This window comes from Mesocricetus auratus, unplaced genomic scaffold (genome assembly GCF_017639785.1).
Source record: "Mesocricetus auratus isolate SY011 unplaced genomic scaffold, BCM_Maur_2.0 Super-Scaffold_2245, whole genome shotgun sequence".
Lineage (NCBI taxonomy): Eukaryota > Metazoa > Chordata > Mammalia > Rodentia > Cricetidae > Mesocricetus > Mesocricetus auratus.
Genome location: NW_024429180.1, coordinates 2,759,476 through 2,773,674, shown reverse-complemented (window position 1 = coordinate 2,773,674; position 14,199 = coordinate 2,759,476). Strand labels below are relative to the sequence as shown.

At 48.6% G+C, this 14,199-nt stretch overlaps 1 protein-coding gene and 1 long non-coding RNA gene across 21 annotated transcripts in view; one reads left to right on the top strand and one right to left on the bottom strand.

Annotated features, from left to right (window-relative positions):
- The window catches only part of Dock9 (dedicator of cytokinesis 9), a 252,776-nt gene that overhangs the window by 115,385 nt on the left and 123,192 nt on the right, over positions 1-14,199 (bottom strand). For all 20 annotated transcript variants that reach the window (XM_040743307.1, XM_040743434.1, XM_040743566.1 and 17 more), the window contains exons 3-4: positions 7,565-7,654; positions 1,794-1,876 (exon numbers count right to left, since the gene is read on the bottom strand). In XM_040743307.1, coding sequence (XP_040599241.1) covers positions 1,794-1,876; positions 7,565-7,654 — 173 coding nt within the window. The remainder of the gene's footprint in view (positions 1-1,793; positions 1,877-7,564; positions 7,655-14,199) is intronic.
- On the top strand, positions 492-3,290 carry LOC121139935. The gene is made up of 3 exons (XR_005876717.1): positions 492-759; positions 1,011-1,109; positions 1,620-3,290. It is a non-coding gene; the product is annotated as an uncharacterized LOC121139935 (long non-coding RNA).

Below are 14,199 nucleotides of genomic sequence, written 5' to 3'. Positions count from 1 at the left end.
CTTAAGTGGAGACTGAGGCACACGGAGGGCAAAGCCATCCCAGACAAAACCCAGAGTCTGTAAATCCGACCTCATTACACCGCTCCATTCAGTCGGAAATTCTTGCTAATGCTCAATGGCAAAAAAAAAAAAAAAAAAAAAAAAAATCAACCAACAGTTAAAAACCTTACCCCAGGGTAAACATGGAACACATGTAGTCAGTTACCTTTCACCACGGAGATATTTTGAGCAAGACAATCAATCAAAGAAGGTAGATTTACTGGACCAAATGGGAATTATCCCCAAATCCCCCCAAGAGAGCACTGGGAGCCTACAGAGCTAAGAAGTCCATCCTTGTGGAGAGAATAACACTGGCAGGGAGCCTTCCCTCTGATGTTTAAAGGGAGGTGATCAGGAAGTTGGCTGAACACTCTAAGGAGTGGCTGGGCCACACACACACACACACACACACACACACACACACACACACACACACACACACACACCGCAAAAACAAACAGTGAGGTCCCTGCACAAAGGGCTCAAAATCTCACAGATGTAACAAACCCGACTTTCGGGGTGACAGCAACTCTGAAGACAATCTGTCTCCGTTCACTCTGTTGCCTGCATCAACTACGCTTCCCTCTGCCAACCGTGTTTGGAATGCGCTGTTTTCTAACAGTCCTCGGAGTGGAGACCCCTCCACCCTGCTTCCCTTTAGGACTAACCTATCGGAAAACAATTGCAATTGGTACCCTCGCAGTCACAGCGTCAAAGAAGGTAAGAGATTGACCTGGGGAAAACATGGGGTCGGATTTACCTTCTCAACACATTTCTTCACTATAGAAAGTCTTCACACGTTTCTTTTCCAAAACATTCTTTTGAAGAAACACACACACACAGAGAGAGAGAGAGAGAGAGAGAGAGAGAGAGAGAGAGAGAGAGAGAGAGAGAGAGAGAGAGAGAGAGAGAGAGACTATTCTCAAGAATTAAGCTGGAGAGAACCTAAGTGTCTGTCTGTCTATCAACAGAGTAATGGATACACTGGACGGAACCGTTTTCAGGCATAAAAAGTGAATGCAGCTGGAAACACTCATATCACAGGAATTATGCCAGTCTCAGGAACACAAGTACGTGCTTTCTCTCATATGTGGGGCCTAACTTTATGCAGATACACAGACATCATGGAGACACAGATGACAACGTGCCTGAGGGTGGAGGGGGCAGGCGGGAACGGTGGGAAGAGCAGGGAACACGCTCAAAGCACTGTACACGCTTGAACGAGAATGTGGTTATGAGCCCTGGAGCATGTGCAGTGGTGTGCGTCAGTACAAGAGATGACGAGAACACAAGAAAGTGGAATGTGTGTGCAAGCACAGAGGAGAAAGGACAGTGGGGGCGGGGAAGGGGGCGGGGAAGGGGGCGGAGCAGCGTGTGGTCAGTGGGAGACGATCAAAAGTATCACACATGTGGACGAAATGTCACGATGAAACTCATCACTTCATACACAACTAATAAATGCTAACACAGAGTGGTCCGTCTAGTAGGCATGAAACCACGCCGCAGAACTATTGCGATGCGGTGTCCTTTATCTCAGCGGAATCTCAGAACAGAATTAAGTCACCTCTGTGTCCTCATAGCTGTCTACCCGTCAGAGGAGGACGTTGAGTCCTGCAATCACAAGCCACGCCCACACACACAGGAATCGCCTGTATGTCCGCTGCCTGACTCTGCAGATGAAGCCACGCTCGCCTTCCTGAGCGCACAAGCCCGAAGCGCGTGCATCCCACGCGCCCCGCCGACAAGTGACTCACCTTGGAAGCTGTCGGAAGTCTCCCGAGTACTCTTCATATTTATAGGTCACAAGATGCCAGTCAGAGTTGTAGGTTTTGATGCACTGTCGGGAGCGGGGTGGGGTTAGAAAAAAAAAAGACAAAAACGTAGAAAGTCAGGTGACTAGAGATACAAAGTTCTGTCGTCAATCATCTACTGCCAAAATTCTACTTGCAGAGCCTCTGAGCCAGTGAAACACGACCCTCGGGAAAGATACCCTTTCAAGTGATCAATATTAATGATCTGACAAAAGCTTTTATATGGTGACATTGAAATATCAATTACTATCCCTGGCTTATAACCATTAGTTTTTTATAAACAACAACAAAAACCCACCAAAGTGATGTTGCTACGGGGGTTTGAACAGGAACTGCCCCTGGAGGCTCTTACATATCAATGTTTGATTCCCAGTTGGTAGAACTGTTTGGGAAGGATCAGGAGGTGTGGTCTTGTTAGAGGGTGTGGCCTTATTGGAGGAGGTGTGTCACCAGAAGGAGTAGAGCTTTGAGGTTTCAAAAGCCTGTACCATTCCTAAAGTCTCTCACTCAGGCTTGTGCTTGTGAGTGAAGATGTGCATTCCCAGTTGCTGCCTCAGGAGCGTGTCTGCCCGCCACAACAGCCATGGACTCCCCCTCTGAAATGCAAGCCACCAGCAAACTCTTCCATAAGCTACCTTGGCCACGGTGTCTCGCCACAACAATGGAAAAGTTGCTAAGACAGTTGCACTTATTTATTTGTGTGTGGGGAAGGCATGTGACGGGCCCTCGCAGGCCTGGACTTGGCAAGCATGGCGGCGCAGGTGGGCCTTGACCCTCCCTATTTCCTCTTCCTTACAAACCATAGATTGTACCCCTAAAGCTAGCCACTGAGGTCTATTCCTCATTGGCCAGACTCATTTCCCAGGCTGACTACCGAAGTCCAGCAACCAGAAGCTCCCTTCGGCTAACCTAATTAACCTGTGTTGTGGGAGGATGGCCTTTGTGTACACTGTGAAGGTGTGTCGCTCTGACCAGCTTCATAAAAAACTGAACGGCCAATAGCTAGGTGGCGGGATTTCAGGACATGGAGGATGCTGGGAAGAAGATAGTGGAGACGCCAGGAGACACAGAGCAATTGGGATGGGGGCTAAGGAAATGAGGTAATAAAGTCACAAGGCAGAAAGAAAATGAATGGAAATGGGTTAAGTTATAAAATCTAGTGAGAAACAAGCCTAAGCTATCGGCCAAGCTTTCATCATTTATAATAAGTTTCTATGTTTTGTTTTGTTTTTGCGAGCTGGTGGCCCAAAGAAAAATTCGTTTAGGAACATGTCCAGTCAAAATACATACCATTGCATCCTAGCCCACTCTAACAGAAGCCTCCCTCCCGTTCTCTTCTTTAAAATCATACACGCAAGGTCATTTGCTGCTGTTTTCCTGAGTCAGAAAGCAGCTACTCCTCTTCCCTGCTGAATAAATGATCTCTCTGTGTAATAGGCATCTGGGTGCCGCTTGTGCCTAATGCAGGGTCTGGGAGGGAGGTCCCCTCCCCCCTCGCTGTGTGTGGGTCCCTTCAGAGGCTGTAGGGCAACTGGCCAGAGCCAATGCTCTCCCCGCACCATGTGGGTCTGGGTGGGGGGTCAAACTCAGGGCAGCATGTTTGCAGGCATCAGGTGCCTTTACCCTCTGACAATTAGCTCGTGGCTTGGGAAGGGGTCGTATGTCTCGAGTGTGTAAGCCTCAAGACACTTCCATGACATTTACCAACGCTAGAACTAGTGCTGTTAGTGCCGCTGTTTAAATTTGCCCTTGGTTTATCTTCACATTCCTAAGTGACAGAGTGAGGTTAGGAGGCGGAAAGATGTAGACTCCAAATCACATGGCCTCATGGACTTTGTGTGTGTGTGGTATGTGTGTGTCTGTCTGTCTGTCTGTGGGGTGTGCGTGTGTGTCTATGTGTGTGTGACTATGTGTGTGTATGTCTGTCTGGGGGATTGTCTATGTGTGTGGTGTGGGGTGTGTGTGACCCATCTGAGGGCTGTGTGGTCTTAAGACCTCCAGGCTACAACCGTCGGCTCTTCACACAGGACCGAGTGGGACTCAGCAGCTGAAGGCTCAGCTTGTTCAAGTGGGCGTTTTTAGTCCGTGTGAAATTCTAGTCTGCTCCTGACTTGACATGTACAAAACCGAGTACAGAAAAAGATGAGTACAGTGAATAGATTCACTTGTGCTACACCCCATTTGGGGGGGCGGGGCGGGGCGGGGTAAAATTGTGTGTGCCTAAAGCTTTTGAACAAACCCCTACCCCTATTCCACTCCGTTTACACCAACTGCTTTGTCTGTGTGGCAGGGAGCAGCCACCAGCTAACAACGGTAACGACAGTTGGGTGGGTTTTTAGTTTTCCTATGCCAGGCTTCACAGCAAGCAACTTTGCTCGAAAATATAGGAAGGGAAGAGGTGTGTGTGTGGGGGGGGGGGGTGTTGCAGATTGTTCTTTGGAGGCAGAATGAACAGGAGAAAAGGGTCAAGGGCAGGGCCAGCCAGGGGCAGGTGAGCAACTTCTCTCCATTTGACCATGCAACTGTAAATATTTTAAAATGTTATCTCATTCTTACAAATACCTTCTCACAATTTCCAGCCAAAACTTCCACACCTGGATGTCAGGTAACCACATTCAAAATTAGATTCCAAAGCCACCGAATATGGTTTGAGAAATCATGTGTACTTATGGGTTTTCCTGCAGCTGCCCTGCGGCCTGCTCATCCCCTGAAGGCGGGCCTGACTGTGTGTAGCACACGCCTATCCTCTTTGTCTGGCCAGGATGGATGGCCTCTCAACAGCTGCAGCTCGGTTGGCACCGCCAACTTCCTAACCAGACATTAAGCTATCCTGAGGCACCGCATGTACCCAGCTAGCTAAAAGTAAGAGGGGAAGACAAAAGTGGACAGCGTGGCTGTTTTTATGAATGGCGTATTTGAATACCCACGTGTTTACGACCTTAAGCAAAACGGGGCAATATAATGCCTAAATATTTAAACTTGTAAGGAACTGGGCAGTAAGGACTCGCTGGTCAAAAAAAAAAAGGCCACCAAGCCCGATAACCTGAGTTCAACCCTCTGAAGCCCCATGGTGGAAGAAGAGATGAACTCTTGCAAGTTGCCTTCAGACCTCCATATGTGATTGAGGTTCACATGTACACATGTACATGTACACACACGCACGCGCACACACACGCATGCACGCGCACACGCACGCACGCGCACACACGCACGCACGCGCACACACGCACGCACGTGCAAACTCATGCGCTCACACACGCACACACATACAGGCACTCATGCACACACACACGCACATGCATACACACACACACACACACACGCATGCGCACACGCAGGAGTAAACTGCACAAATCAGCAAGTACTCCAGCTACCCAGAAATTCACTCAACAAGCGCTCTTACCTATCTAGCTTGAATCCCAAGGCAGAGGTACCAGGTAAACCAGGCGCCACCCACCCGTGGGGCTCCAATCTTTGACACAACGGATTCCATTGGAAATCTAATAAGAAAACTGTCTCCAAACAGGAGGGGACGTGAGCACCTTTCAGGCTTGGGGACCTCAACAAGAATTGTTGACAGGCATGTGAACGGCACATAGAGGGTTGTTGTTGTTTTTGCAAGTTCACTGTCCTCCAGACGAGAGGGTGGAGGGCAGACAGAAGAGGCCTAACACAGTTTAATCACATGGGCTCCAGCAGCTCAGGATGACACAGGGATTGCGTAGACCGCAGTGATTAAAACAGCTAACTGGAGGGCTGGTGAGATGGCCCAGGGGTTAAGAGGACCTGGGTTCAATTCCCAGCGCCTACATGGTGGCCCACAACCATCTGTAATTCCAGTTCCAGGGGACCTGATGCCCTCTTGTGGTCGCTGTTGGCACTGCACACACATGACACCCAGGCAAACGCTCATACCCATAAAATAACTTGGGTTAAAGCCAAGCCTCAGGAGTTAAGAACCCTTGTTGCTCTTGCAGAGGATTTGGGTTCAGTTCCTAACACCTCTATCATGATTTACAGTTATCCAAAACTCCAGTTCCGGGGACTCCAACACCCTCCTTGGACCTCCATGGAAACCAGCATGGATGGGGTACGCCCGTACACATGCAGGTAAAACACTCACACGTATAAAATAAATAAATCTAAAGAAACAATTTTAAAAGAACAAGCAAATCTTTGAGAAATGTAACCCAGTGTTCTCCCTACCCTTAAAATAAAACAAAAACAAAACAAAACAAAAACAAACCCTTTTAAGGAGTAGGGAGAACCGAGAGACACTTTTGCCACATGCTCTGAGGCAGAAGCTGGCAAACATTCTGTAGAAGTCCAGACAGTCATAACACCATGAGCTTCAGGGTCACGTTATCTATACGCAAGTCTGTTGTATTATGACTACAGCCCAACCTGTGAGCAGATGGGTACGGCCATGCACTGACAAAACCTCAGTCACAAAAGTAGGCCGCAGGCCGGATTTTGGCCTGACGTCACATTTTGCCAAAGCCTGCCTTTAAAGAAATGTTCATATCTGTATAAACATACCGTGTGTGTGTGTGTGTGTGTGTGTGTGTGTGTGTGTGTGTGTGTGTAAGCCTGTATAAACATACCTAGTATGTATACAGAGGTCTGTATAAACATATGTTTGTGTGTGTGTGTGTGAACCTGTATAAACACACCAAGTGTGGACACTAAAGGTACTAACATGGTGGAGAAGGTACTGGAGCAGGGGGATGACAGAAGGGCAGTGACAGAACACTATTTCAACATCTTATACACAGACTTGTTTTCTCTTAAATTTCCAGCAGGACAAAATGTTATTTAATTGGTTGTCACTGTAAAAAGCACAGTTTTGCTAAACAGAATGTGCCTCATCTAAATATCACCTAGAAAAAAAAATTGGCCCAGCTCATTTTTAAATATATTACTCATGTGTGTGTGCGTGTGTGTGTGTGTGTGTGTGTGTCACAGCACATGTGTGTGAGAGACAGCATGTGTGTGAAGGTCAGAGGGCTTTCTCCTCCTGCACGTGGGTCCTGGGTATCAAACTCCCGTGCTGCCAGCCATCTTTACCTACTGAACCATCTTGCCGGCCCCCAAAACTCATTTCTAAAGGAAGAAACATTTCAAGAAACAAAATTGCAGAAAATAATTGATTTCTTCTACCTAAAAAACAGCTGGAGGAATAAGCACACACACACGGGAACCAAAACCATGCCATCTGGAGGGTGGTGATGTCTCTTTGTCCAGGTTATTATGTGTGTGCTCACACAAGAAAGAGTGTGATTATATCGCACACAGGTCAGGGACAGTCAGCTGTGGCTATAACCACCCGGTTCTAGTCCTGAACCTTGTTTGCAAAAACGCCAGTGAAGCAAAAGAGCCCGTGATATGCTGCTAAGCCAGCCATTATCGGCCGAGTTCGCATTACAAGTCACCATGTGGTGTGTCTTTGTACAGGTAGCTATTTGAGAATCACAAATGAGCTCTGCAGACACTTCCATCCACTCTACGCACCCGAAACTTTCCATTTTAATCTTTAAAATGCCATCATCTCTTTGACAGCAAAATGTCAGAAAAATGACAAGATTCCATGGAAGGTGGGGGTGGAGGGAAAAGTCTTTACAATGGGAAATGTCTCCTTCCCCACCTTTTTTGGGGACGGGGGGGATGGGATGTCTTTACAGTGCACATGATGCAGAGAAAATGAAAGTACCTACCTCGGTGACAAATAAACTCTGCGCCTCCTCCTCTGCATTCACGGGGACTGTGGAGCGCATGTACCGCCCCTGCCGCCTCAGGATGGCTGTCTGTGAACAGAACACAGAGGAGCTGGTGAAGACTGAGGGCCAGGCTCTCCCACCTGGGAAGACTGAGGGCCAGGCTCTCCCACTGTGAAGACTGAGGGCCAGGCTCTCCCCCCTGTGAAGACTGAGGGCCAGGCTCTCCCACCTGGGAAGACTGAGGGCCAGGCTGTCCCACCTGGGAAGACTGAGGGCCAGGCTCTCCTGCCTGTGAAGACTGAGGGCCAGGCTCTCCCATTGTGAAGACTGAGGGCCAGGCTCTCCCACTGTGAAGACCAAGGGCCAGGCTCACAGCACAGCTGAGGGCCCTGCAAAGGGACGGAAGCCCAGGAAGTGCCTCCAGGACAGCTGCCTCCTGAGGTCACTCACAAGAGATCCAGTCGACATTTTGAATTTCTAATGCCCAGACAACGGGGTAGCAGTGCAGGCTAACTGATCGCCAATTATTAAATGAATGTGCAGACCAAGAGAGCCACGCCTTGCCTCTCAGGATTAGCGCTATTCTTGCTTTGGGAGATTTCCAGTCCTATGTTATTTTTTTTTAATCCGATTAGCACCTACTTACACACTGACTAAAAATAATGAATTTCATTATGCCATCTCCATACGTGTATACTAATCCTGTGAATGTGTTCACAGAGACACCCTAACCCTCTCTTGTCTTTCCTCCAGCTAGCCCTGCTTTCTTCCAGACTCTCTAAGAAGCAGGCAAGCAGGAAGCAACACACCTCTGGATTCTACAGATGACAGAAAGTGTGTGTCACTTGCTTCCTGAGTCTGCCTGGCTTCTCTTGCCACTGTTTCTGCAAAAGCGTCGGCACACCTTTGTTCCTTACGGCTGGATAATAACTCCACCGTAGATGCTATCACCTTTTCCTTACACACCCAGGCTGACCCAAAAGCTGGCTAATGGGATCAGCGCCGCAGCACACCGGTTTATGCTATCTCCACAGCATTCCAACTTTAGCTACTCTGGGTGTAAACCGCAGGACTGCACCAGCTAGACCCCGTGAGGTAGTTCTACTTTCAGATTTTTTTTTTGAGGAACCTCCCCTGTGTGACGGCCATAGTGGCTGTTCTAATTCACCGTCCCACCAACACGGCGCGTGGGACTGTCTCTCTCCCAAGCCCTCAACACCGCCTGCTGCTTTTCTTTCATTTTTTGTTTATTTTATTCTATATGCGCCAGGGCTTTGCCAGTATGCATGTATGCGAACCAGATGCACGCCTGGCGCCCTTGGCGGTCAGGGGAGGATGCCAGGCCCCCCGAAGCTCAGGTCACGGACGGTTGTGAGCCACCACGTGGATGTGGGCACTGCACCTGGGTCCTCCACCAGAACAGCCAGTGCTCTTAACCATCTGAGCCGCCTCTCCAGCCCCCATTTTTTTTTATTTTCGTAACGACAGCCACTCTTGCTGGGGTAAGACAGGCTCTCGACCTAGTTTCTGTTTCTATCTGCCCAATAAATACCTTACACATTTATTTCTTCATGTATTTATTGGCCGTGTGCATTTCTTCACTTGAGAACCCCTGCATTCATCTGTCAACTTGTTAACTGGATTATTTTGTGTGTTCCCTTTTATTTCGGTCTTTAATGTGGATGTTAACCTTGAGAGATGAATGAGTAACTGCTGAAGACGCTCTCCGTACTGTGGGGTGGCGCATCGCTCTGTTAGAACTGTTTCTTTCGCCGCGAGGCTGCTTGTGCGAGGCTGCTTGCAATCCCATCTGTCAGCTGCTGCTATCTGCTGGACTCTCACAGCCAGTCTCGGATTTCCGGGTCTTCCCTGGCTGCCTTCTCTAGCCGATCCTGCTGCCCTTGCATTTCCTCGCGTCACGCCAACCTTTGAGAGCCATCTTAAAACCAGAGTGTAGCAGGCCAGCTTCCTTACTCTTTAGAAGGACAGATACATCAGGGGGAGTTCTTAAGACATTGGGTCTTGGTTCCTTATGGCAACATTCACTGCGAAACTGTTGCCAAGGAATGCTAGAGAGATACATGATCGTAAACGTGGGAACTAGGGTTGCAAAGATGCTCACAGAGAGCCTCAGCACAAGATCATGTCTTCCCAGACAGCCAGAGACCTCACCCGCCGGCCACGAGGACCACAGAGGGAGCCAACCATCAATGTCTGAGCGTCTCACAGAGGGAGGGCACTTCTGTGTCCTTAGACACTGTTTCCTTAGCTTGAGTTACTCGGCTCCTTTTCCACATTTAAAAGAACCAGGGTCACTTCAAGCCAACTTCTCATCGTAGCGCCGTAAAGAAAGAAAATTTGTGGCAAAAAAATTTCAAAGCTGAAGGCTTTGAATTATGAACCCAGGAATCTGTAGAATTATGAACCCAGGAATCTGTCGTTATGTGACATTTTCCCCCCCTAGCGCCTGACTTAGGCGAGAAAAATAACTGTCAATAGCTCTTTTAGATTTTTTTAAGATAAAAGGCTGCTATGCACTCATCATTTGAAAGAAGAAAACAACTTTAAATCAACAGAGAGATACTTAAAGCCAGCCATAGTCATTCTCATCTATAATTTCAGCCTCTGGAAGGCTAAGGCAGGAGGATTGCTATGTGTTCAGGACTAGACACACACCAGAACACTGCCTGGTGTGGGGAGGGGGGTTAGAGATAGAGACACAGAGAGGGGGGGAGGGAGGGTGGGGGAGAAGGAGAGATGGAGGGGGAGGGGAAGACACAGAGAGGGACAGAGAGAGGGGCAGAGAAATGGACAGAGAGACAGAGAAACAGACAGAACTGGGACTTGATTCAAATTTGGGTTCACACGACAGTCATTTGTGATCAATTCCTATCTGATTCTGACCAACCACTTTCTGCCCAGATGGAGTCTGTTTTCACTCACCAAGGAGACTTCACTCAAAAACACAAACAAAAACTGTGTAAGGCACTAGACACACTTCTTTAGCACTAATCTGGCGTAAGTGTCACGTCTGGCATTTCTTGAACCACATCCTACCAGATCCATTTCAGATGCTCTGTAATGAAGGCGGCAGGTGGACCCTTTACCCTTCCTCACTGTAGGGATGCAGCTCTCAAACTAAAAGGTGGAGTCTACTTCCTCTTCCTCTGAATACAGGCTAGCTTAGACTGACAAAACAAAGTAGAAAAGGCACGGAGCACATTCCAAAGGTAGCCTCTAGGAAAGGCTTCCTTCCTCTTTTCCAAGCTAAGCCAAGCACCGTATAAAGAATCCCACAGCTGCCAGACCTCATCCTCTGCCACGGACGTCGGCTAATGCAGAAATTCACAACCGGTCAAAGCGCAAAGACTCTGTGAGGTGCCCACACACAGATGGGACATCTACACCACGCTCCTTCGCTGCCAAAAAAAAAAAAAAAAAAAAAAAAAAAGACTCAGGAATCAAAACGGAGGAGGGGGTGGAAAGACTGTGACCACCAGAGGCTGGGCAGGACTGACTGAAATCCAAGTGTATCCTGAGCATGAGCAAGTCCCGGAACTCCGGAGAGCTCACAGTCCAATCAAGACCTGCGCAAAACCAAGCCAGTCAATACTCTAGCACGGAGGGAGGATGGGCTCCCTGTCTGCGCCGTTGAAGAGTGTAGATGGTTGATTGCTGGAGGCATTGGGTTAATCTGTTTTCTTTGGGGGGGGTTAGGTTCCAGCAGGTGGATCATGCTCCCGTGAGTGGTCCCATGTCCATGAAGATCCGGAAAGCACGGAGCGGAGTCAGACTGGACTCGGTGGGTTATGCGGACACGAAGTTGGAATGGGGGGTGGGGACTGAAGGTGGGAAGACTTGGGGTGAGCAGTAGGGGTGGATATGACCCAACCACATTGTACTCATTTTGAACGTCTCAAAGAGAGTTGGTGAGAATATATTTCTAAAACTTCTGCTACTTTTGAGACAACGGAAACAATATCAAGGTGGCCATCGAGAAGGGTCATATGACACAGAGAAAAATGTCCCCCTACCCCAAGGCGGATGAATGCATCACAGGAGTCAAGAGCCATGTTAGACGCAGCCTCCCTAGATAAGAACCAAAGAAGAACCAGCCAGCCGCGCCTTGACCAGAATTTAGAGCTGTGAAGACTGAGAGCCCAGACCCTCACCCAGCCCCCTGCTTTGGCGGCCATGACAGGCTGCAGAAGAGACGCAGCAAGACAAAAGTCCCTGACTCAGCAATGTGTGTTGAGCACCCTTGACCTTGCCCTCCATGTGGCGAGGAACCAATCAGAAGTTAGCTGGAGGGCTCTGGATGTGCTTTACTGATAACAGTGGAAGGCCGCCCCCCCCATGACTTCTAGGCACAGCAATCTTCCTGCAGCTGCAACTGACCAATCAACACAGGGCAGGTTGCCCAAGGCAGCAAGTGCACCAATCCTGAGACTGTTGCTATGCAACTAGCGGACCCTTGCTCTGTCCCAATATATTCCCTGCCCCACTGCTGCTTGGGGTCTCTCTGGCTCTACCCGCTGTGTTGGACAGGACGGAGGACCCGAGTTAATCCCAGTTAACTTGTTGATAGGAAAAGACTCTTTGCTTTTGCATCAGACCTGATCTCGTGGTAGTTTTGGGTGGGTGGGGTTCAGAGTCTGGGCACGACGGTCACAAGATGTGACCAATACTGTTTGAATTGTTGGCTTCAGGTGGTTTGCTACTGAACGGACAAACGAAACATGGTTGTGGGAGAGCAGGAGCTGCTGAGAGCACAGCGTTGGAGAAGGCTGTACCCACAGGACAGGGCGCTCCTTAGAGACACCGCTGCAGCCTGGTTTCCACCAGCACCTCCTACTTGGCCGGTACCCTAGAGAGGTCACACACGTAAAACAGATGAAAAGTTGAGTGTCAGCTGGACCCCCCAAGTGCAAGCTGTGTTGCGCTTCATTCATGAAGAATGCCCCACTGATCGCTTAAGGGCTCGGCATGGATTCTGACCTATCTATCCAAACCTTGTCTGGGTCCCTGCCTTCCCCCAGATGAATCTAACGGCTAAAGGCAGGCATTTAGTAAAACATAAAGGCAATACAGCCTGATGGGGAGAAGGAAGTAAGTTCCTATAGCACTCCATCCAGAAGGACACTCAGAGAAGACCACTGAGTCCCAGGGCGACATTGAGAGAGCCCAAATCCAACAGGATACAATGTCAAACACAGACGCGTCGGCCCTGACGCTGAAACTGCAAAGGGTGAGTTCAGGTTGCATTCAGAATGGACGAGGGAGAGACACCTGAAGATAAAACCAAGACACAACGAATGAGATCAGCTGTGTTTGAAAAGACAGGGCTGGGCTGGGAATGGAGCTGGGTTGATACAGTGCTGGCCTCGCGCACACAGAGAGAGCCCTGGGTTGGCTCCGGCGCCGAATTAAACAGACCCTGGTGGCAAATGCCTATAGCCCCCGGGACTTGGAAGGTGGAGGAGGGGTAAGTCAAAGGAAGGTTTAATGTCACCCTCGGAAGTACACCAAGTTCCAGACCACCTTGGGACACATTAGATCATGACTCAAAACAACTAAATAAATAGGGCCTAGAATGGAGCCTATCTGCTGTGTCAAAGACTGCCCCTGAGCTCCAACTGACTTTCAATTAAACACTAAAACCCTACCACTTTCGCCAGTCAGGGGGTAAGATCGGGTCACAGAAAGAACAGGACCTGTATAGCAGGAGCAGTTTCCCTGTCACTACTTAAAAGCCAAGGTTGGACTCCATCGGTCTGGATCCCGAGGGGCCCAGCAGACCTGTCACAGTGGGGCAGCAGCCGCCAATGCTGCCACCAGCTGTGGTCTTCACTGCCTTCATTCTGAGTCCAGGCTCAACAACCCACCTGTCTGTAATATGCTTCCCGTTTCAACTTTCTTACGGGGAGAAAAGACGCAGAGCCAACAGAATTAATTAGATAGGCTTTTGTTTTTTTGGTTTTGGTTTTGTTTTGGGACAGTGTTTCTCTGCGTAATAACTGGAACTCACTCTGTAGACCACGCTGACCTCAAACTCACATCCACCTGCCTCTGCCTCCCAAGTGCTGGGATTAAAGGTGTGTACCACTATTGCTAGACTTCACTTGTTTTTACTGAAATTCCAACGTACTTTAATAAAACAACATTTTGCTTTTCTTGTGGAGTCAGACAAATACATGTTAGCTCCCTTGAGTCTGACCGACTCAGGTCATACTGATCAAATATCTGGTCTCTGGACCTGAAAAGCTGATATTTGACCCTATAATTCAGTAACCTTAAAACAATGTCCCTGAGGCCTGTTATAGCAGCTGACCCCATTATCCAGCACTCTCCTGCAGGCACATACCTAACTCTGATAGATTTTAAGTTCCTTTAAGGCCAAGAGACATCTCCTGCTTACTTGTATCTCTGAGATAAATACTTGATAAATGTTTCAGGAATGAATGAATAAAACAGCCAATGAGGATAGAAAAACAAAACCGCCAATCACCATCCATTACTTGCATGTAAGGTTTTTCCTGTTAAGACAAGAGCTCTCTGATCCATTACAGAAATTGGCAAGGGATGTCTATAGCACGAGCAAATGTTCTATTTTAACCTCGGTATAGATTTTG